The sequence below is a fragment of the Tinamus guttatus genome, unplaced genomic scaffold, assembly GCF_059628265.1.
Source record: "Tinamus guttatus ecotype Peru unplaced genomic scaffold, ASM5962826v1 Tinamus_guttatus_pri_ptg000851l, whole genome shotgun sequence".
Taxonomy (NCBI): Eukaryota; Metazoa; Chordata; class Aves; order Tinamiformes; family Tinamidae; genus Tinamus; species Tinamus guttatus.
This window is the reverse complement of record NW_028289385.1, coordinates 21129-44767: the sequence shown is the minus strand read 5'-3', so window position 1 is coordinate 44767 and position 23639 is coordinate 21129. Positions and strand designations below refer to the sequence as shown.

General features: G+C 66.7%; 2 protein-coding genes across 2 annotated transcripts; one reads left to right on the top strand and one right to left on the bottom strand.

Annotated features, from left to right (window-relative positions):
* Window positions 1–3572: 3572 nt before the first annotated feature.
* Window positions 3573–11585, bottom strand: LOC148591361 (serine protease 27-like). Its single transcript, XM_088537706.1, has 6 exons — window positions 11492–11585; window positions 10984–11022; window positions 9488–9656; window positions 7412–7683; window positions 5748–5917; window positions 3573–3833 (listed from the first exon to the last, which is right to left on the bottom strand). Exons 1-6 carry the CDS (start codon window positions 11583–11585, stop codon window positions 3573–3575), a joined length of 1005 nt encoding a protein of 334 aa, XP_088393832.1.
* A 1715-nt stretch (window positions 11586–13300) lies between these two features.
* LOC148591360 (elongin-B-like) lies at window positions 13301–16417 on the top strand. The gene is given in 4 exon segments (XM_088537704.1): window positions 13301–13438; window positions 14501–14609; window positions 16304–16356; window positions 16358–16417. Coding segments are annotated over 4 exon segments (345 nt in total). The 5' UTR covers window positions 13301–13315.
* The last annotated feature ends 7222 nt before the right edge of the window (window positions 16418–23639 follow it).

Sequence of the window (23639 nt, the reverse complement as noted above, 5' to 3'; positions counted from 1 at the left end):
CCCATAGAAACCCCCATGAGCCCCATAGACCCCCCCAGCCCCATAGAGATCCCCCTGCCCCATAGAAACCCATAGAAACTCCCCATGAGCCCCATAGACCCCCCCTGCCCCATAGAGACCCATAGAAACCCCCCATGAGCCCCATAGACCCCCCTGCCCCATAGAGACCCCCCTGCCCCATAGAGACCCATAGAAACCCCCCATGAGCCCCATAGACCCCCCCAGCCCCATAGACCCCCCTGCCCCATAGAGACCCCCCTGCCCCATAGAGACCCATAGAAACCCCCCATGAGCCCCATAGACCCCCCCCAGCCCCATAGAGACCCCCCTGCCCCATAGAGACCCCTTATCCTATAGAAACCCCCTGTGCCCCATAGAGAAACCCCTGCCCCATAGAAACCCCCCATGAGCCCCATAGACCCCCCTGCCCCATAGAGACCCATAGAGACCCCCCTGCCCCATAGAGCCCCCCCTGCCCCATAGAGACCCCTCACCCTATAGAAATCCCCCCGCCCCATAGAGACCCCCATGAGCCCCATAGACCCACCCCCGCCCCATAGAGCCCCACCCGCCCCACTGAGACCCCCTCACCCTATAGAAACCCTCCCTGCCCCATAGAAACCCCCCATGAGCCCCATAGAACCCCCCAGCCCCATAGAGACCCCCCTGCCCCATAGAAACCCATAGAAACCCCCCATGAGCCCCATAGACCCCCTCCAGCCCCATAGAGACCCCCCTGCCCCATAGAGACCTCCCTGCCCCATAGAGACCCCCCTGCCCCATAGAAACCCATAGAAACCCCCCATGAGCCCCATAGACCCCCCCAGCCCCATAGAGACCCCCCTGCGCCATAGAGACCCATAGAAACCCCCATGAGCCCCATAGACCCCCCTCAGCCCCATAGAGACCCCCTCACCCTATAGAAACCCCTGCTGACCCACAGAGACCCCCCCCGCCCCATAGAACCCCCATAGAGACCCCCATGAGCCCCATAGAGACCCCTCACCCTATAGAAACCCCCCCCGCCCCATAGAGCACCTATAGAAACTCCCATGAGCCCCACAGACCCCCCCTGCCCCATAGATCCCCCCAGCCCCATAGATCCCCCCCCTGCCCCATAGATCCCCCTGCCCCATAGATTCCCCCCCCAGCCCCATAGATTCCCCCTGCCCCATAGATTCCCCTGCCCCATAGATCCCCCCCGCCCCATAGATCCCCCCCCAGCCCCATAGACCCCCCCTGCCCCATAGATCCCCCCAGCCCCATAGATCTCCCAGCCCCATAGATCCCCCTGCCCCATAGATCCCCCAGCCCCACAGATCCCCCTGCCCCATAGATCCTCCAGCCCCATAGACCCCCCCAGCCCCATAGATCCCCCCCCCCCCCCCGGGTACCTCTCGCTCCGCTCCCGCCAACGGTTCCCGCCAACGGCCGCGCGCGCCCGGCCCCGCCCCCTCCGCCCGCCCCGGCCAATCAGCGCCCTCCGCCCCTCCCCCCGGCCCCGCCCCCTCCGCCAATCAGCGCCCTCCTCCCCCTCCCCCCGGCCCCGCCCCCTCCTCCCCCTCCCGCCAATCACCGCGCCCCGCCCCTCCCCCGGCCCCGCCCCCTCCGCCTCAGGCGCTGCCCCCCCCCCCGCGCTCCTTTTTTCCCGTTTTTGCCCCTTTTTCCCTCTTTTTCCGCTTTTTGCCCATTTTTTTTCCCGTTTTTGCCCCTTTTTTTCCCGTTTTCACCCCTTTTTTTATTTTTTTTTCCACCTTTTCCAACCCGGAAGTGCTCCGGTTCCGGCCCCAAAATCGCCGTTTTTCAGCCCAAAACGGGACGGGGAGAGGCCAGAGGGGACCGGGGGGGGGGGCTCCCCATAGGGGTTTTGGGGTCATTATAGGCGATTTTGGGTCATTTTAGGGGAATTGGGGGTCACTATAGGGGGTTTTGGGTCCTTATAGGGGGTCTTTGGGTCATTTTAGGGGATTTTGGGGTCACTATAGGGGATTTGGGGTCATTATAGGCGATTTTGGGTCCTTATAGGGGTTTGGGGGTCATTATAGGGGTTTTGGGTTCACTATAGGCAATTTGGGGTCATTATAGGGGTTTTTGGGTCATTATAGGAGATTTTGGGTCACTATAGGGGATTTTGGGTCCTTATAGGGGTTTTGGGATCATTATAGGGATTTTTGGGGTCACCATGGGAGATTTGGGATCATTCTAGGGGATTTTGGGGTCACTATAGGGGATTTTGGGGTCATTATGGGGGTTTGGGGGGTCTCTATAGGGAATCCTGGGTCCTTATAGGGGGTTCGGGTCATTATAGGGATTTTTTGGGGTCAGTATAGGGGTTTTAGGTCACTATAGGAGATTTAGGGTCATTATAGGGGATTTTGGGGTCTCTTTAGTGTTTTTTGGGGTCTCTTTAGGGATTTGGGGGGTTCCTATGGGGCTTTTGGGGTCCCTATAGTGGTTTTGGGGTCACTATAGGGAATTTGGGGGTCTCTATAGGGTGTCAGACCCCCCAGGAGGATTTGGGGGGCCCTATTGGGCATTTTGGGGTCTCTTTAGTGGTTTTTGGGTCTCTTTAGTGGTTTTTGGGATCTCTTTAGTGTTTTTTGGGTCTCTTTAGTGGTTTTTGGGGTCCCTATGGTGTTTTTTGGGGTCCCTATGGGGGTTTTGGGGTCCCTCTGGGGTGTTCGACCCCCTCGAGGTGACTCTGGGGACCCTCCTGTGGGTCTGGGGGTCCCTACAGGGGGTTTGGGGGGTCCTTGGTGGTTGTTGCCCCCTCATTGGGTGGTTGTAGCTGCAGCGGTTGTAGCTACAACAGCTCCAGCTGCAGCGGCTGTAAACGTGGCGGTTGTAGCCTCGTTGCTTCTACCCGTGGTGGTTGTAGTCATGGTGGTTGTAGCTGTGATGGTTGTAGCTGCGGCGGTTGTAGCCGTGGTGGTTGTAACCATGTCCCTGCGGCCATGTTGGCTGTAGCCGCAGGGGTTGTTGTGGGCACAGCCGTACCGCGGTGGTTGTCACGGATACAACCACACCGCGGTGGTTGTCACTGATACAGCCATACTGCGGTGGTTGTCATGGGGACGGCCGCGCCGTGGCGGTTGTCACGGACACAGCCGTATTGCGGTGGTTGTTGCAGGCATGGCTGTACCGCAGCGGTTGTCAAGAGCACAGCCGTACCACGGTGGTTGTCACAGATGCGGCTGTACTGTGGTGGTTGCCGTGGGGATGCCTGTACCGTGGTGGTTGTTGCAGACACAGCCGTACCGTGGTGGTTGACACGGATACAGCCGTACCATGGTGGTTGTCACTGATACAGCCGTACCGTGCTGGTTGTCACGGATACAGCCGTACTGCAGCAGTTGTCACAAGCACAGCCGTACCGCGGTGGTTGCCATGGATACAGCCATACCACGGCAGTTGGCACAGATACAGGCGTACCGCGGTGGTTGTCAAGAGCACAGCCGTACCGCGGTGGTTGTCATGAACACGGCTGTACCAATGCGGTTGTCACGGGCACACCACCCCGCAGCGGCTGTTGAGCGTCCGCCTGTACCGCAGCGGCTGTCGCCGTCACCCCGTCACATCCCGGCCAGCGCCCCGGCCAGCAGCAGGGCGGTGACACAGGCGGCGGCGGCCGCACACCCGGCGGTCGCACAGGCGGCGCCGGCGGTGACGAAGGGCAGGGCGGGCGCGTGGCGCCGGATCCAGGGCGCGTAGACGCTCACGCGGGTGTAGACACCCGGGCGCCCGGGCTCGGCGCAACCCTCGCCCCAGCTCACGATGCCGGCCAGGACCCAGCGACCGCCGGCGCGGCAGACGAGGGGACCGCCGGAGTCACCCTGCAAGGGAACAACCGGAGCAACAGTCGGAACAACTATGGGAACAACTATGGGAATGATGGGAACTACAACGGGACCATGGCCAGGACCCAGCGACCGCCAGAGTCACCCTGCAAGGGAACAACCGGAGCAACAATCAGAACGACAATGGGAACAACAATGGGAATGATGGGAACTACAATGGGGACAATGGGACCATGGCCAGGACCCAGCGACCGCTGGAGTCACCCTGCAAGGGAACAACCGGAGCAACAGTCGGAACGACAGGAATAACAATGGGAACAATGGGAACAACGGGAACTACAACGGGACCATGGCCAGGACCCAGCGACCGCCGGAGTCACCCTGCAAGGGAACAACCGGAGCAACAATCAGAACGACAATGGGAATGATGGGAACTACAACGGGACCATGGGCAGGACCCGGCGACCGCCGGCGCGGCAGACCAGGGGACCGCTGGAGTCACCCTGCGGGAACAACCGGAACAACAATGGGAACAACAACCGAAACAACAATGTGAACAATGGGAACTACAACGGGGACAATGGGACCATGGGCAGGACCCAGCGACCGCCAGAGTCACCCTGCGGGGGAACAAGCGGAACGACAGGAACAATGGGAACTACAATGGGAACAACGGGAACAACAACGGGGACAATGGGAACAACAATGGGAACCCAGCGACCGCCCACGCAGCAGATGAGGGGGCCACCGGAGTCACCCTGCGGGAACAACCGGAGCAACAATGGGAACAATGGGAACAACAACCAGAACGACAATGGGAATGATGGGAACTACAACGGGACCATGGGCAGGACCCAGCGGCCCCCGGCACAACACACCAGGGGACCCCCGGAGTCACCCTGCAGGACAACGGGAACAACAACGGGAACAACAACGGGAACAACAACGGGAACAACAACGGGACCAACAGGGCCATGGCCAGCAGCCCCCAGAGCCACCTGCCACCGCGGGGACAAGGACAACAATGTCCCTGTGTCTCCATGGCCACAATGACCCCCCATATCCCCCATGTCCCCAATGTCCCCCATATCCCCCATGTCCCCCCATGTTCCTGATTGCCCCCCAAGTCCCCATGTCCTCCCATATCCCCCATGTCTCCCCATGTCCCCACATCTCCCATGTCCCTGGTTGTCCCCCATGTCCCCCTACGTCCCCCCATGTCCCAATGTGTCTCCATGTCCCCAATGTCCCTCCATGTCCCCATGTCCACCATGTCCCCCATGTCCCCTATGTCCCCCCATGTCCCCCTGTGTCCCCCATGTCCCAGGTTCCCCCATGTCCCCATGTCCCCATGTCCCCCATCTCTCCCATGTCCCCTGATGTCCCCCCATGTCCCAGGTCCTTCCATGTCCCCCCATGTTCCTGATTGTCCCCCATGTCCCCCCATGTCCCCACATCCCCCCATGTCCCCATGTCCCCCATATCTCCCATGTCCCCCCATGTCCCCCCATGTCCCCATGTTCCTGATTGCCCCCCATGTCCCCATGTCCCCCCATGTCTCTGGTTGTCCCCATATCCCCCATGTCCCCCCATGTCTCCCCATGTCCCCCTGTCCCCCATGTCTCCATGTCCCCCCATGTCTCTGGTTGTCCCCATGTCCCCCCATGTCCCCATGTCCCCCCATGTCCCCCTATGTCCCTCCATGCCCCCATATCCCCCATATCCCCAATGTCCCCCCATGTCTCTGGTTGTCCCCATGTCCCCCCATGTCCCTATATCCCCAATGTCCCCCCATGTCTCTGGTTGTCCCCATGTCCCCATGTCCCCCATGTCTCCATATCCACTATATCCCCCATGTCCCCCCACGTCCCCGGTCCCCTCCATGTCTCTGGTTGTCCCCACGTCCCCCTACGTTCCCCCCACGTCCCCGGTCCCCCCGGTTCCCCCCACCTTGCAGGTGTCCTTGAGGCCCTCCGGGTACCCCGCGCACATCATGTCGTCCTGGATGCGGCGCGGCGGGAGGCCCCGCCCCCCGGCGCTGCCGTAGAGCCGCCGACACGTGGCCTGCGCCATGAGCGGCACCTCCAGCTTCTGCAGCCGCCGCGGCGCCGGGAGGTCCTCTGCGACGGGGGGGGTCAGCGGGGCCCGCGGGGCGCCATGGGGCACCCTTGGGTCCCATTGGGCAACGTTGGGTCCCATTGGGCACCATTGGGTCCCCTTGGGCACCGTTGGGTCCCATTGGCCACCGTTGGGTCCCATTGGGCACCATTGACCCCCATTGGGCACCATTGACCCCCATTGGGCACCATTGAGTCCCATTGGGCACCATTGACCGCCCTTGGCCACCGTTGGGTCCCATTGGGCAACGTTGGGTCCCATTGGGCACCATTGACCGCCCTTGGCCACCGTTGGGTCCCATTGGGCACCACTGACCCCCATTGGCCACCACTGACCCCCATTGGGCACCACTGACCCCCATTGGCCACCGTTGACCCCCATTGGGCACCACTGACTCCCATTGGGCACTGTTGACCCCCCTTGGGCACCAGTGACCCCCCTTGGCCACCATTGAGTCCCCTTGGGAACCATTGGACCCTCTTGGGCACCATTGGACCCCATTGGGCACCGTTGGGTCCCCTTGGGCACTGTTGAACCCACCAGGGCACCACTGACCCCCATTGGCCACCGTTGGGTCCCATTGGGCACCATTGAGTCCCCTTGGGCACCATTGACCCCCAATTGGGCACCACTGACCTCCCATTGGCCACCGTTGACCCCCATTGGCCACCGTTGACCCCCATTGGCCACCGTTGAACCCACCAGGGCACCACTGACCCCCATTGGGCACCACTGAACCCCCTTGGCCACCACTGACCCCCATTGGGCACCGTTGAGTCCCCTTGGGCACCATTGACCCCCATTGGGCACCATGGACCCCCCTTGACCACCACTGACCCCCATTGGGCACCGTTGGGTCCCATTGGGTGCCCTTGACCGCTGTTGACCCCCCATTGGCCACCATTGACCACCATTGAGTCCCCTTGGCTACCGTTGACCCCCCATTGGCCACCATTGGGTCCCCTTGACCACGGTTGACCCCCATTGGCCACCATTGATCCCCATTGACCACTGTTGCCTCCCCTTGACCACCGTTGACCCCCATTGACCACCGTTGCCCCCCATTGGGTCCCCTTGGCCACCGTTGACCCCCCATTGGCCACTGTTGACCCCCATCGGCCACCGTTGACCCCCATTGACCACCGTTGACCCCCATTGGCCCCCGTTGACCCTCATTGGGTCCCGTTGACCCTCATTGGGTCCCCTTGGCCCCCGTTGACCCCCATCGGCCACCGTTGACCCCCATTGGCCGTCATTGGGTCCCCTTGACCACCATTGACCCCCATTGACCACCGTTGCCTCCCCTTGGACCACCGTTGACCCCCATTGGCCCCCGTTGACCCCCATTGCGTCCCATTGACCACGCTTGACCCCCATTGACCACGCTTGACCCCTATTGACCACGCTTGACCCCCATTGCGTCCCATTGGCCCCCGTTGACCCCCATTGGCCCCCGTTGACCCCCATTGACCGCGGTTGCCCCCCCCGTCACCCACCTCCTTCCTTGATGTCCCCCCAGCCGGTGGCCACGCAGCGGGTGCCGGGCGCGAAGCGGAGGCCGGCGCCGGGGAGGCAGACGGGCAGCACGGAGGCCGAGAAGGCCACGGGCCGGGCCAGGCGCGCCAGGGCGATGTCGCCGCTCGTGGCCTCCCCCGCGTAGGCCGGGTGGGGCAGGAGGCGGCCCAGGGCCACGGCCACGCCCACCCCGGGCGGCCCCGCCAGCTCCCGGACCCCCAGCAGCACCGAGTAGTCCCGGGGGTCCCGGCTCCTGCGGGGGGAGGAGGCCGCGTCGGGAGGCCAGAGGGGACCAGGGGAGGCCAAGGGGGACGGGGGGAGAAGAGGAGGCCATAGGAGACAAGGGGAGGCCATAGGGGACGAGAGGAGGCCAAGGGGGACAAGGGGAGGCCATAGGGGACAAGGGGAGGCCATAGGGGAGGCCATAGGGGACGAGGAGGGGACAAGGGGAGAAGAGGAGGCCATAGGGGACAAGGGGAGGCCAGAGGGGACCAGGGGAGAAGAGGAGGCCATAGGGGATAGGGGAGGCCAAGGGGGACGGGGGGAGAAGAGGAGGCCATAGGGGGACAAGGGGAGGCCATAGGGGAGGCCATAGGGGATGGGGGGAGAAGGGGAGGCCATAGGGGACAAGGGGAGGCCATAGGGGACAAGGGGAGGCCATAGGGGATGAGGGAAGAAGAGGAGGCCATAGGGGATGGGGGGAGGCCATAGGGGACGGGGGGAGGCCATAGGGGACAAGAGGAGGCCATAGGGGATGAGGGGAGAAGAGGAGGCCATAGGAGAGGCCAGAGGGGACGAGGGGAGGCCAAGGGGGACGAGGGGAGAAGAGGAGGCCATAGGGGACAAGGGGAGGCCATAGGGGACGAGAGGAGGCCAAGGGGGACAAGGGGAGGCCATAGGGGACAAGGAGGGGACAAGGGGAGAAGAGGAGGCCATAGGGGATGGGGGGAGGCCATAGGGGATGGGGGGAGGCCATAGGGGACAAGAGGAGGCCATAGGGGATGAGGGGACAAGAGGAGGCCATAGGGGAGGCCATAGGGGACGAGGGGAGGCCAAGGGGGACGAGGGGAAGTGAAGGGGAGGCCATAGGGGATGGGGGGAGAAGAGGAGGCCATAGGGGACAAGGGGAGGCCATAGGGGAGGCCATAGGGGACAAGGGGAGAAGAGGAGGCCATAGGGGGACGGGGGGAGGCCATAGGGGACAGGGGGAGGCCGGAGAGGACATGGTGGGGACATGGGGACACCAGGGGACATGGGGACACCACGGGGACACCACGAGGACACCACGGGGACATTGTGTGACACTGGGTGACCCCATAGGGACACGGGGACACCATGGGGACACCATGGGGACATTCTGGGCTGTCACTCACCCTTCAAAGCAGTGCGCGGCGGTGACGACCCACCGTGTCCCCACCAGGGCGGCCCCACACACGTGGGGACACCAGGGGACACCAGGGGACACCATAGGGACACGAGGACACCATGGGGACATGAGGACACCATGGGGACACCATAGGGACATTAGGTGACCCCATAGGGATATTATGGGCTGTCACTCACCCCTGGAAGCAGTGCGCCGCTGTCACCACCCACGACGTCCCCACCAGGGCGGCCCCGCACACGTGGGGACACCAGGGGACACCATAGGGACACCATAGGGACATGAGGACACCATGGGGACACCAGGGGACACCATGGGGACACCATAGGGACACCATAGGGACATGAGGACACCACAGGGACATTGGGTGACTCCATAGGGACATTATGGGCTGTCACTCACCCCTGGAAGCAGTGCGCGGCGGTGACAACCCACGACGTCCCCACCAGGGCGGCCCCGCACACGTGGGGACACCAGGGGGCACCATAGGGACACCATAGGGACACCATAGGGACACGAAGACACCATGGGGACACCATAGGGACATTGGGTGACCCCATAGGGACACGAGGACACCATGGGGACATGAGGACACCATGGGGACACCACGGGGACACCATAGGGACATGAGGACACCATAGGGTGTCATTGGGTGTCATTGGCTGTCACTCACCCTTCAAAGCAGTGCGCGGCGGTGACGACCCACCGTGTCCCCACCAGGGCGGCCCCGCACACGTGGCGCCCCCCCCGCCGCAGGCTCCCCTGCCACGGCCACTCCCCCTCCCCCGCGTCCTCCCCCCCGACGTTCCGGGTCCGGCCGGTCCGGGCGGGGCGACCGCAGCCTGGGGGGAGAGGGGACAATGGGGACAATGGGGACAATGGGGGGACAATGGGGACAATGGGGGACATGGGGATTAATGGGGACAAGGGGGACAATGGGGACAATGGGGACAATGGGGACAATGGGGACAATGGGGGGAATGGGGGGAATGGGGGACAATGGGGACAATGGGGACAATGGGGGGAATGGGGGACATTGGGGACAATGCGGGGACAATGGGGACAATGGGGGACATGGGGACAATGGGGACAATGGGGGATAATGGGGACATGGGGACAATGGGGACATGGGGACAATGGGGGGACAATGAGGGGACATGGGGGACAATGGGGACAATGGGGGGACATGGGGGGACAATGGGGACAATGGGGACATGGGGACAATGGGGGACATGGGGGACAATGGGGATTAATGGGGACAAGGGGGGACAATGGGGGGACATGAGGGACAACGGGGACAAGGGAGGACAATGGGGACTAATGGGGGGACATGGGGGACAATGGGGACATGGGGGACACATGAGGGACAATGGGGACAAGGGGGGGAATGGGGACAATGGGGGACATTGGGGACAATGGGGGGACATGGGGACAATGGGGGGACAATGGGGACAAAGGACAATAGGGGACAATGGGGACAATGGGGACAATGGGGACAATGGGGGATATGGGGACGGGGGGAACATGGGGACAATGAGGGGACATTGGGGACATTGGGGATTAATGCGGATGGGGGGACAATGAGGGGGGCAATGGGGACAATTGGGGAATATGGGGACAATGGAGGACATGGGGGACAGGGTGGGCCAGGGGGGACATGGGGACAAGGGGGACATGGGGGGACATTGGGGACATAGTGGGACACAGTGGGACATTGGGGGATGTTGGGGACATTGAGGACATGGAGGGACATGGGGGAACGTGGGGGGGTCATGGGGGGTCATGGGGACACAGGGGGACCTGGGGGGACGTTGGGGACATTCAGACAATGGGGGGACATGGGGGGCAGTGGGGGGCATGGGGACATGGGGAGACAATGGGGCCAATGGGGATGTGGGGACATGGGGGGACGTTGGGGACATAGAGGGACATGGGGGGTCATAGTGGGTCATGGGGGCTCATGGGGACATTGGGGACACATGGGGACACATGGGGACACATGGGGTCATGGGGACACCAGGGGACACCAGGGGCCATTGGGGACATGGGGACACGTTGGGGACACCAGGGGACACCAGGGGCCATTGGGGACACATTGGGGACACCGGGGGGGGGCATTGGGGACGTTGGGGACATTGGGGACATTGGGGACGTTGTCCCGGCTCTCACTCATCTCGATCTTCCTCCTCTCGTCGTCGTCGTCGCCCCCTGTTGGGGACCCGGGACCCCCGTGAGGCCCCGCCCCCCCAGCCCCCCCAAGAGGCCCCGCCCCCCTCCCCCCTCCCCAAAAGAGGCCCCGCCCCCCTCCCCCCCCACGGGGCCCCGGTGCCCCCCCCGCCCACGTGACCCCGTGACTCCCGGCGGGCCCCGCCCCCCTCCCCCTCCCCATCCCCCCCCTCCCAAAAGGGGCCCCGGCGTCCGACCCCCCCCCCAAAAAAGAGGCCCCGCCCCCACTCCCCCCACCCCCCAAAGAGGCCCCGCCCCCTCCCCATCCCCCCAAAGGGGCTCCGCCCCCCATCCCCCCTCGCCCCCCCCGCCCCCCCGCCCCCCCCAAAAGAGGCCCCGCCCCCACTCCCCCCACCCCCCCAAGGGGCCCCGCCCCCCATCCCCTCCCCATCCCCCCCCGCCCCCCCCAAAAGAGGCCCCGCCCCCTCCCCTCCCCCCCCCCCGCCGGTACCGCCGTCCCGGCCCCCCCCGTTGTCGCCGTCGCCGTCGCAGCCTCGGGCCCCCCCCAGGAGGAGGAGGAGGAGGAGGAGGAAGGGGGCGGCCATGACACCCCCGCCCCCCCCGCTCCCGGTGCCGACGGGACCTCCCGGTCGCGGCCCCTTTAAATGGACCGGGGGGGGGGCGGGGCCACCGGGCCGGTCCGACGGGTTCCCCCGCCCACGCGGGGGGGGGGAGGGGGCCACGCCCGGACGCGCCGCCCCTCCCCCACCCGCCGCCCACGCGGCCCCGCCCCCCTCAACAAGGGGGCGGGGCCACGTGGGGGAAAGGGGCGGGGTCGGGGAACCCCCTTGGAGGGGGCGGAGCGACCGGGCACGTGACGCAGCGGGGGCAACAGGGGGCGGGGCCAACGGCGGCGCGAGGGGCGGAGCCTCCGCGGGGGGGGGCGGTTACGCGCCGCGACCTCCCCAAGATGGCGGCGGCGCCTGCGCGGGGACCTCCCCAAGATGGCGGCGGCGGCGGCGCCTGCGCGGGGGCCGCGCCCCGCCCCTTCCGGCCGCGCGGGGGACGCTGGGAGCGCGGCGGGCGCGGCGGCCGGAGCGGACGCGGCGGCCATGGCGAGTCCCCCCCCCCCCCCGCGCGCGGCCCCTCGCGGCTTCCGTAGCCCCCCCCGCCCCGCGCCCCCCCCCCCCGCGGCTTCCGTAGCTCCCCCCCCCCCGGGGGAGCCGTTTGGGGCGGGGGGGGGCCGCGCGGAGCGGAGCCTTTGACCCCGCCCCCCGCCCCGGGACGGGCCCCGCCCCCTCTGCCGGCCACGCCCCCCGCCCAGGCCACGCCCCATAGGGCGGTCCCAGCCCCACAGGGGGGTCCCAGCCCCATGGGGTCCCGCTGCCCCATAGAGGTTCCCGGCCCCATAGGGGGGTCCCGGCCCTATAGGGGGGTCCCGCTGCCCCATAGGGGGGTTCCCAGCCCCATAGAGGCCCTGCTGCCCCATAGGGGGCCCTGCTGCCCCCCCAGCGGCTCCCCTGCCCCATAGCGCCCCCTCCGCCCCATAGCGGGTCCCGCTGCCCCATAGCGAGTTCCCTGCCCCACAGGACGTGTCCCCTGCCCCACAGGACGTGTCCCCTGCCCCATAGCGCTCCCTCCGCCCCATAGCGAGTTCCCAGCCCCATAGCGGCTCCCCTGCCCCATAGCGGCTCCCCGCCCCATAGCGAGTTCCCTGCCCCACAGGAGGTTCCCTGCCCCATAGCGGCTCCCCCGCCCCATAGCGAGTTCCCTGCCCCACAGGAGGTTCCCTGCCCCATAGCGGCTCCCCCTGCCCCACAGGAGGTTCCCTGCCCCATAGAGTGTCCCCAGCCCCACAGCGGCTCCCCCGCCCCATAGCGAGTTCCCGCCGCACAGGACGTGTCCCCTGCCCCATAGCGCCCCCTCCGCCCCACAGGAGGTTCCCTGCCCCACAGGACGTGTCCCCTGCCCCATAGCGGTTCCCCCCACCCCATAGTGGGTCCCGCTGCCCCATAGCGAGTTCCCTGCCCCACAGGAGGTTCCCTGCCCCATAGAGTGTCCCCAGCCCCATAGCGCCCCCTCTGCCCCACAGCGGCTCCCCCGCCCCATAGCGGCTCCCCTGCCCCATAGGGGGTTCCCTGCCCCACAGGAGGTCCCCAGCCCCATAGCGAGTTCCCAGCCCCATAGCGGCTCCCCCGCCCCACAGGACGTGTCCCCCGCCCCATAGCGCCCCCTCCGCCCCATAGCGAGTTCCCGCCCCACAGGACGTGTCCCCTGCCCCATAGCGCTCCCCCCGCCCCATAGCGTCTCCCCCGCCCCACAGGACGTGTTCCTCATGATCCGGCGCCACAAGACGACCATCTTCACGGACGCCAAGGAGTCCAGCACCGTCCTGGAGCTCAAGAGGGTCGTCGAGGGGATCCTCAAGCGGCCGCCCGAGGAGCAGCGGCTCTACAAGGTGTGGGGGGATGGGGGGAGATGTGGGGGGATGTGGGGAGATGGGGGGAGATGTGGGGGGATGTGGGGAGATGGGGGGAGATGTGGGGCGGTGTGGGGAGATCTGGGGCTGGGGGGGTTCTATGGGGCAGGGGGTTCTGTGGGGCTGGGGGGGGTTCTATGGGTCGCTGTGTCGCTGTGGGTCGCTGTGGGGCTGTGGGGGTCTCTGTGGGTCTCTATGGGTCTCTATGGGGGATTCTATGTGGGTCTCTATGAGTCTCTATGAGTCTCTATGGGGTCTCTATGGGTCTCTATGGGGGTCTCTATGGGTCTCTATGGGGGTTTCTATGGGTCTCTATGGTCCCTATGGGTCTCTATGGGGGTCTCTATGGGGGTCTCTATGGTCACTGTGGGGGTCTCTGTGGGTCCCTATGGGGGTCCCTATGGGGGTCCCTATGGGTCTCTCTCTGGGTCTTTATGGGTCTCTATGGGTCTCTATGAGTCCCTATGGGTCTCTATGGTCTCTATGGGTCTCTATGGGGGTCCCTATGGGTCTCTATGGGGGTCTCTATGGGTCTCTATGGGTCTCTCTATGGGTCACTGTGGATCTCTATGGGTCTCTATGGGTCGCTGTGGGGCTCAGGGGGTCTCTCTATGGGTCTCTATGAGTCTCTATGGGGGTTTCTATGGGTCGCTGTGGGGCTCTCTATGGGTCTCTATGGTCTCTATGGGTCTCTGTGGGTCTCTATGAGTCCCTCTGGGTCCCTATGGGGGTCTCTATGGGTCTCTATGGGTCGCTGTGGGTCTCTATGGGTCCCTATGGGTCTCTATGGGGGTCTCTATGGTCTCTATGGGTCTCTATGGGTCCCTATGGGTCTCTGTGGGGGTCTCTATGGGTCGCTGTGGGGCTCTGTTGGGTTCTATGGGTCTCTATGGGGGTTTCTATGGGTCGCTGTGGGGGGTCCCTATGGGTCCCTATGGGTCCCTATGGGGGTCTCTATGGTCTCTATGGGTCCCTATGGGTCCCTATGGGGGGTCTCTTTGGGGGTCTCTGTGGGTCTCTATGGGTCTGACCCCTCCCCAGGACGAGCAGCTCCTGGACGACTCCAGGACTTTGGGCGATTGCGGCTTCACCAGCCAAACGGCCCGACCGCAAGCGCCGGCCACCGTGGGGCTGGCCCTGCGCGCGCCCGGTGCGGCCCGACCCATAGCGAGGGGGGATGGGGGGGGGATCCTGCCCCATAGCGGGGGGGATGGGGGGGGGTCCTGCCCCATAGCGGGGGGTCCTGCCCCATAGAGCCCACCGTGGGGCTGGCCCTGCGCAGCGCCCGGTGCGGCCCGACCCATAGCGGGGGGGGGGGGGGGGGCTGCCCCATAGCGCGGGGGGGGTCCTGCCCCATAGCGAGGGGTCCTGCCCCATAGCGGGGGGTGTGGGGGGGGGTCCTGCCCCATAGCGGGGGGGGTGTGGGGAGCCTGCCCCATAGAGCCCACCGTGGGGCTGGCCCTGCGCGCTGCCCAGTGCGGCCCGACCCATGGCGATGGCGGGGGGGTCCTGCCCCATAGCGCGGGGGGGTCCTGCCCCATAGCGGGGGGGGGGGGCTGCCCCATAGTGGGGGGTTGTGGGGGGGGCTGGCCCTGCGCGCGCCCGGTGCGGCCCTGCCCCATAGCGGGGGGGTTGGGGGGGGGGTCCTGCCCCATAGCGGGGGGGGGCTGCCCCATAGAGCCCAACGTGGGGCTGGCCCTGCGCGCGCCCGGTGCGGCCCGACCCACAGCGAAGGGGGGGCTGCCCCATAGCGCGGGGGGGGGGCTGCCCCATAGCGAGGGGGATGTGGGGAGCCTGCCCCATAGCGGGGGAGGGGGGGGGTCTACCCCATAGCGGGAGGTTGGGGGGTGGGGTCTGCCCCATAGCGCCTGGTGCGGCCCACCCCATAGCGAGGGGTCCTGCCCCATAGCGAGGAGGGGGGGCTGCCCCATAGCGCCCGGTGCGGCCCGACCCATAGCGGGGGTTGGGGGGGGTCCATTCTGCCCCATAGCGGGGGGGGGGGGTGTCCATCCTGCCCCATAGCGCAGGGGGCGGATCCTGCCCCACATCAGACCCCGCCCCCCCTTCCCCCTTTTCGCCCCAACCCCCCCAAACCCCCCCCTCCAAACTGCAGGTTTTTGTCACCGGAACCAGGTTTATTTGGGGCTTTTGGGGCAGATTTGGGCAGTTTTGGGGCCTCCCGAGGCCTGTGGGAGGGGCTGGATTTTTTGGGGCCATTTCAGGGCAATTTGGGTCTCCCAGGTGGGCAGAGATGAAATCTTGACCCCCCCCCCCTCCCCCGTGTGGATTTTGGGGCAAATTGGGGCTATTTTGGGTCAAACCGGAGGGACAGGGGTCGTTTTGGGGCAATTTCAGGGCAATTTGGCGGGGGTGGAAACGCAGCTTCAATTTGGGGTCAATTTGGGTGATTTTGGGTGCAGACGAGGCCCTCCCCCCCCCCCCGGGGCTGGATTTTGGGGTGAATTCGGGTGTTTTGGGGCCATTTGAGGTGTTTTTTTTTTTTTTCCTCCGGGGGGGGGGGATTGGATTTTTGGGGTGATTTTGCCATTTTTGGCCCATTTGCGGTGGCTCTTTCTCCCCAGGGGTCCCGGGGCTGGATTTGGGGTGAAATTTGGGTGTTTTGGGACTGTTTGAGGTGGGTCCCCCCCCCCCCCCGGGGCTGAATTTTGGGTGGAATTCGGGTGTTTTGGGTCCATTTGCGGTGGTTCCCCCCCCTCCCGGGGCTGGATTTTTGGGTGCATTTCGGCCGTTTTTGGGCCGTTCGGGGCGGTTCTTTCGCCGCCGGGGGGTTTCCGGGGGCGCCGGGCGCGGATTTTGGGTCGAATTCGCCCGTTTTTGGGGCAGACGCCGCGTTCGAGGCCCTCCGGATCGACCCCTTCTCCAGCCCCCCGGAGCTCCCCGGACGTCATGAAGCCCCAGGACGCGGCGGGCGGGGCCAGCGACGCCCCCGCCCCCTGACCCCGCCCCCGGCCACGCCCCCCGCGCCGGCCACGCCCCCCGCCCCTCCCCCACACAATAAACTCCCGGTTTTGGCCCCAAAACGGCCCCGGATCCGGTTTATTTGGGCGGCTCCTGAGCGTGTTCGTAACTGTGCGATTAGCATGTACTTAGCATGTTATTTGCATATTCGGTGCATTATTAGCATATTGTTGCATGCAAATACTCAGCGTGTTACTAGTGTGTGTTTAATATTACTAGTCTGTGCTTAGCATGTCATTAGCATGTGCTTTACATATCATTAGCATATGCTTTGCATGTCATTAGCATGTGCTTTACATGTTGGCATGTGCTTTACATGTTGGCATGCACTTTGCATGTCGTTAGCATGCGCTCAGCACGCCCTTGGTGTGTTTTAGCGCGTATTTGCATGTTAAGGGGGTATTTTGCATACACTTTGCATGTTCTTAGCGTGTCCCACGTGTCCTTAGCGAGTCCTGTCTGTTTTTTGGGGTGTTTTCAGTGTTTTTTGCACATTCTCTGTGTTCTTAACGTGTCCCCCCATGTGTTCTTAACACATCCATGTGTCCTTAGTGTGTTCTTAATATGTTCTTAGCGTGTTTTGGGGTGTTCTTGGTGTTTTTGGAGTGTTTTTGGAGTGTTCTTGGTGTTTTTGGGGTGTTCTTGGTGTTTGGGGGTGTTCTTAGCGTGTTTTTGGGGTGTTCTTGGTGTTTTCCGCACATTTCCTGTGTTCTTAACACGTTTTTAGTGTTTTTGGTGTCCCCCGTGTCCTTAGCGTGTCCTTGGTGTGTTTTTGGGGTGTTTTCAGTGTTTTTGCCCATTTCCCGTGTTTTTACCGTGTTTTTGCCCCGCCCCCCCCCGCCCCTCCCCCCCTCCTACCTGCCGGGCCCAGGTGTCCGGGGGGGGGAGGGGGCGGCGGCCGGACCCACGTGGGGGGGCTGGAGGAGGGGGCGGGGTCACGTGGGGGGCGGGTCCCAATGGGGTCCCGGGGGCGGGGCCACGTGAGTCCCAATGGGGGAGGGGTCGCGTGGGTCCCAATGGGGTCCCCCGGGGGGCGGGGTCACGTGGGGGGGCGGGTCCCATGGGGGGGCGGGGTCACGTGGGTCCAATAGGGGGAGGGGTCATGTGGGTCCCAATGGGGTCCCGGGGAGGGGGCGGGTCCCATGGGGGGGTCACGTGGGTCCCAATGGGATCCCGAGGGGCGGGGCCTCGTGCGGGGAGGAGTCACGTGGGTCCCGGGGGGGGGCGGATCCCATAGGAGGGGGCGTCACGTGGGTCCCAATGGGGGGGAGGGGTCACGTGGTTCCCATGGGGGGGGTCACGTGGGTCCCAATGGGGTCCCATGGGGTGGGGGGTGGTGCCCTGGCCCCGCCCACCCGCGCAAGCCCCGCCCCTCCCTCCACCCCCTCCCGCTCCCCCCTCCCTCCCCTCAAGCCCCGCCCCCTCCCCTCAAGCCCCGCCCCTCTCCCGACCCCCCCCCCACCCTCTCTGACGTCACCGGGGCTCCGTTTGGGTGTTTTTTTTTGTCTTTATGTGGAAAAAAAAATCAACGCACAGGAAGAGAGGGGGCGGGGTCAACGCGCGGGGGGGCGTGGCCAACACAGGGGGTGGGCGGGGCTCCCGACGCCGCGGGGGGGGGGGGAGGGGATGGGTGGGGCTGCCCCAGGCGCCGCCCCCGCCCCGCACCTACCGCCAGGCCGGGGGGAGGGGGTCGCGGCTCCGTCCTCCTGCGGCTCCCTGTGGGGAGAGGGGTGAGCGCCGCCCCACAGCGCTGCCCCACAGCGACACCCCATAGATCCGACCCATAGATACGACCCATAGCGACACCCCACAGCGCTGCCCCATAGAACTGCCCCATAGAACTGACCCATAGCGACACCCCATAGAGCCGCCCCACAGCGCTGCTGCCCCATAGATCTGACCCATAGATACGACCCATAGAACCGCCCCAGAGCGACACCCCATAGAACCGACCCATAGGGCTGCCCCATAGAACTGACCCATAGATCCGACCCACAGCGCTGCTGCCCCATAGATCCGACCCATAGGCCTGCCCCATAGCAACACCCCATAGAACTGCCCCACAGCACTGCCCCATAGGGCTGCCCCATAGAACCGCCCCACAGCGCTGCTGCCCCACAGAACCAACCCATAGCGCTGCCCCATAGATCCGACCCATAGCGACACCCCAGAGCGCTGACCCACAGCGCTGCTGCCCCATACAACCGCCCCATAGGGCTGCCCCATAGCTACACCCCACAGCGCTGCTGCCCCATAGAACTGCCCCATAGAACCGACCCATAGATCCGACCCATAGGGCTGCCCCATAGATCCAACCCACAGAACCGACCCATAGGGCTGCCCCATAGAACCGACCCATAGCGACACCCCATAGCGACACCCCATAGCGCTACTGCCCCATAGAGCCAACCCATAGAGCTGACCCATAACACTGCTACCCCGTAGGACTGCCCCATAGGACCGACCAATAGAACTGACCCATAGCGCTGCCGCCCCATAGGGCCACCCCATAGCACCGCCCCATAGGATTGCCCCATAGAACCGCCCCATAGAACCAACCCTTAGCGCCGCCCCATAGCGCTGCCCCACAGCACTGCTGCCCCATAGGACCACCCCATATGGCTGCCCCATAGCGCTGCCCTATAGGGCTGCCCCACAGCGCTGCCCCATAGCGTCAGTGCCCCATAGGGCTACCCCATAACGCCTGCCATAGGGCTGCCCCACACATTTGCCCCATAGCACTGCCGCCCCATAGCACCGCCCTATAGAACCACCCCAGAGAGCCACTGCCCCATAGGGCTGCCCCACAGATCCGCCCCACATGGTGCCCCCCATAGGGCTGCCCCATAGAGCGCTCGGGGGTCATTGGGGTCGGATGGGGGGGGGTTTCTGCCCCATGGCTGCCCCACACGGCCCCATGGCTGCCCCTCCCCCCCCCGTCCTGCCCCATAGCCCCTCCCCCCACCCTGCTACAAGCTCCGCCCCCAACCGCCCCTCCCCCCCCACGGCTGCCCCATAGCGGGGGCGGGGTCAGCCCCTCCCCCACCCGTTCCCCCCGCCCCGCAACAAGCCCCGCCCCCCAACCCCACAAGCCCCGCCCCACACAGTGACCGGAAGGGGAGGGGGGGGAAAGAGGAAGTGGGCGGGGCCCTCACTGCGACCCCGCCACCCAGTTGCCCCAGGAGACGCCGGAACCGGAAGAGGAAGCGGCGGGGGCGGAAGCGGCCCAGGCGTCCTGGCCCTCCGAGCCCGCCCAGGCGCCGTACTGCGCGTACTCGTACTGCGCGTACTCGTATGGCCCGTACGGCTCGCCGTACTGCGCGCCGCCATATTGCGCGGCGCCGCCGTACTGCGCGCCGCCATATTGGGAGGCGGCGCCGTACTGCCCGTAGCCGTACTGCGAGGCGCCGTACTGGGCGCCGCCATATTGGGAGGTGCCGTACTGCGCGGCGCCATATTGGGAGGCGGCGCCGTACTGGTAGGCGGCCATGTTGGCGGCGGCGTACTGGGAGGCGGCGGCCGCCATGTTGGTGGCGGCGTACTGCGAGGCGGCGGCCGCCATGTTGCTGCTGGCGGCCGCCATGTTGGTGGTGGTGGCGGCCATGTTGGTGCTGGTGGCCGCCATGTTGGCGGCGCTGCTACCGCCGGAGGCCGCCATGTTGGCGGCGGCGGCGCCGCCCCCCGCCGCGGCGCTTCCGGCCGCCGCCATGTTGCCAGCGGCGCCGGCGCTGCTGGAGGCGGCCATGTTGGAGGAGGCCGCCATGTTGGAGGAGGCCGCCATGTTGGCGCTGCCGGAGGCCGCCATGTTGGCGCTGCCGGAGGCCGCCATGCGGGTGCTGGCGGCCGCCATGTTGGGCGTGGCGGCGAAGGGCGAGCGGGAGCCGGTCACTCCCATGGTGCCCTGCAGCCGGTGGATGCACGTGGAGGGGCCCAGGCGTCCGGCGCAGCCCATGGCCGCCATGTTGCCCTGCAGCCGGTGGATACAGGCGGACGGGCCCAGGCGTCCGGCGCAGCCCATGGCCGCCATGTTGCCCTGCAGCCGGTGGATACAGGCGGAGGAGCGGCCGGCGCAGCCGCCGGCCGCCATGTTGCCCTGCAGCCGGTGGATACAGGCGGCCGCCCCCAGGCGCCCGGCGGCCGCGAAGCAACAGCCGGCGCCGCCTGTGCAGCGGGGGCTGGACAGGAAGGGCGAGGCCGGCGAGCGGGAGAAACAGCCGCCGCCGCGGGCGGGGCCGCCCAGGAAGGGGGTCCCGGGGGAGCGGGTGAAGCAGCCGCCGCCGCCGCGCGGTGACAACAGCGGGAAGGGGGCGCGGGGTGACGCCGCCCCCCGCGCGGGGGCCAGGGACAGGAGGGAGCCGGGGGCGCGGGGTGACGCCCGCAACCCCCGCGCGGGCGTCAGCGCCAGGAGGGGCCCGGGGGGGGCGCGGGGGGGGCGGGGCCGCCCCCCGCGCGGGGGTCAGGGCCATGAGGGCCCCGGGGGCGCGGGGGGGGGGCCGCGCGGGGGGGGCCGCCCGGGGGGGTCGCGGTGTTGGCGGCGTCGCCGCCGGCGGCCGTCGCTGTCACCTCGGGGTTGGCGGCGTCGGTTGTGTCCGGGGGTACCGGCGTCCCCGCGGCGGCGTCAGGCGGAGCGACGGTGACGGCGGCTGCGGCCCCGCCCCCCTCCCCGCCCCCCTGCTCCATGGGGAGGGGCCCCGGGGACTGGGAGGGGGGAGGGGGGGAGGCCGCGGGGGCGGGGCCGGGCTGGGGCGGGGCCGCCTCCCCCCCTCCCCCCTCCTCCCCGGCTCCTCCTCCGGGTGTTGCCGCCGCCGCCGCCGCCTGTTGCGGCTCCCCTCCCCCCGCGGCGGGGCCGGGCGGGGCCGGGGGGGCGGAGCCGCCGACGCCCGTGCGGGGCTGGGGGGAGGAGCCTGCGGCGGGGGCGGCGGCCGAGGCCGAAGGCTCCGGGTCCCCCCCGGGGGGCGGCGCCGCCGCCGCCATGACGGCCGAGGAGGAGGAGGAGGACGAGGAGGAGGACGAGGACGAGGAGGACGAGGAGGAGGACGAGGAGGACGAGGACGACGAGGAGGAGGAGGAGGAGGAGGAGGACGAGGAGGACGAGGAGGACGAGGAGGAGCTGGAGCTGCTCGAGCGGCGCCGCTTGCGGCGGGTGGGGGCGGCCGCGCGGCCCTCGCGGCCCCCGGGCGCCTCCGCGGCCTCCGGCGGTGCCGCCGCTGCGGCTGTTGTTGTGGTTGTGGTTGTTGTGGCGGTTGTGGTTGTTGTTGTCACCTCTGCTGTCAGGGTGCCGGGCCTGGGGGGGGGGGGACAGTGAGGGTGGGGGGGGGGGGGACACCCTGGGGACACCCCCTGGTGCTGGGGGGACCTTTGGGGACACCCGGTGGATGGGGGGACCCCAGGAGGTGACAACAGCCGGGGACACGGGGGACCCAGGGGAGGGGGCGGGCCCGTAGGGTGACAAGAGCCGGGGGGTGACAACACCCAGGGGTACCAGGAAGGGTGGGCCCATAGGGTGACAACCCCCAGGGGGTGACAACACCCAGGGGTAAAGGAGGGGACGGGCCCAGAGGGTGACAACGTCCCAGGGTGAGAACACCCAGAGGTGACAACACCCTGAGGGTAGTAGAAGGGGTGAGGGTGACAACACCCAGAGGTGCAAACAGCCAGGGGTGACAACATCCCAGGGTATGGGAGGGGGTGGGCCCATGGGGTGACAACACCCAGAGATGACAACACCCTGAGGGTAACAGAAGGGGTGAGGGCAACAACACCTGGGGGTGACAACACCCAGGGGGTGACAACACCCAGGGGTACAGGAAGGGGTGGGCCCATCAGGTGACAACACCCGGGGGTGCCCATGGGGATCAAGGGGGGGCTCCCGCCTACAGGCGGAGGAGAAGGGGGGGACGGGTGGGGGTGACAACAGCCGCGGAGGGGGTGACGCCCTGGGAGGGGGTAGGAACCTCACTCTGAGTGTGCGGCAACACCCGGCGACGGCGGCGCCGACTCGGAGGAGCTGGAGCTGGAGTCGGAGTCGGAGGAGGAGGACGAGGAGGAGGAGGAGGACGAGGACGACGAGGACGACGACGAGCTCCGCTTGTCCTTGGGGACGGTGACGGCGACAGCCGTCTCCACGGCGGCGTCAGGCGGCGGCGCCATCTTCTCCAGCACGGGGGGCGAGCGGGGCGGCGAGGCCGGGGCCCGCGGCGGTTCCTCCGCCTGTAGCGCCGGCGGCTGTTGCGCCGCGGGCGCCTCCGCTCCGGGTGACGCGACAGGCGGCGGCTGCGTCGCGGTGACGGGAGGCGCCTGTGCGGGTGTTGGCGGCGCGGGGCTGCCGGCTGTAGCCTCGGCGGCGGGTGTTGGTTTCTGCTGCGGGGGGGTTCCGGGTTTCACCTCCACAACAGGCGCTGGCAGCAGCGGCTGCTCCGGGGCCGGCGGTGACTTCACCTCGACAACAGGCGCCGCGGGGGGCGGGCTCTGCAGGGAGGCTGTTGCCGAGGGAGGCTCAACAACAGGCGGCGCCTTGGGCGGGCTGGACGGTGACGCTGTTGCCGGTTTCACGTCCACAGGCGGCGCCGCTGGAGGCTCAACAGGCGGCAGGGCCTGCGGTGACGCTGTTGCCGGTTTCACCTCCACAACCGGCCCGGCCTTGGGGACCGTCTGCAGCGACTGTGCGGCCAGGTGGGGGGCGACAACCGGCATGGCCTTGGGGAGGCCCTGCAGTGACGCGGTCGCTGGTTTCACCTCGACAACAGGCGGCGCCTTCGGCAGGCTCTGGGGCGACAGTGCTGCCGGTTTCGTGTCAACAACCGGCGCCGCCTTTGGCGGACTCTGCTCGCAGGGTGTTGCCGCTCCAGGTTCAACAACAGGCGGCGCTTTGGGCGGACTCGGCTGTGCGGGTGTTGCTGAATTCACCTCGACAACAGGCGACGCCTGTGGGAGGGGCTGCGGGGACAGCGTGGGCGGCTTCACGTCGGCAACAGGCGGCGCTGCCGAATTCACCTCGACAACAGGCGGCGCTTTGGGCGGACTCGTCTGCGCAGGTGTCACCGAATTCACCTCCGCAACAGGCGGCGCCTTCACAGGGGTCTGCGGCGACGCTGTTGGCGACTTCACCTCGACAACAGGCAGCGCCTGCGGGAGGGCCGGGGGTGACGGTGTTGCCGAATTCCCATCAACAACCGGGGGGCTCTGCTGCGACGGTGTTGCC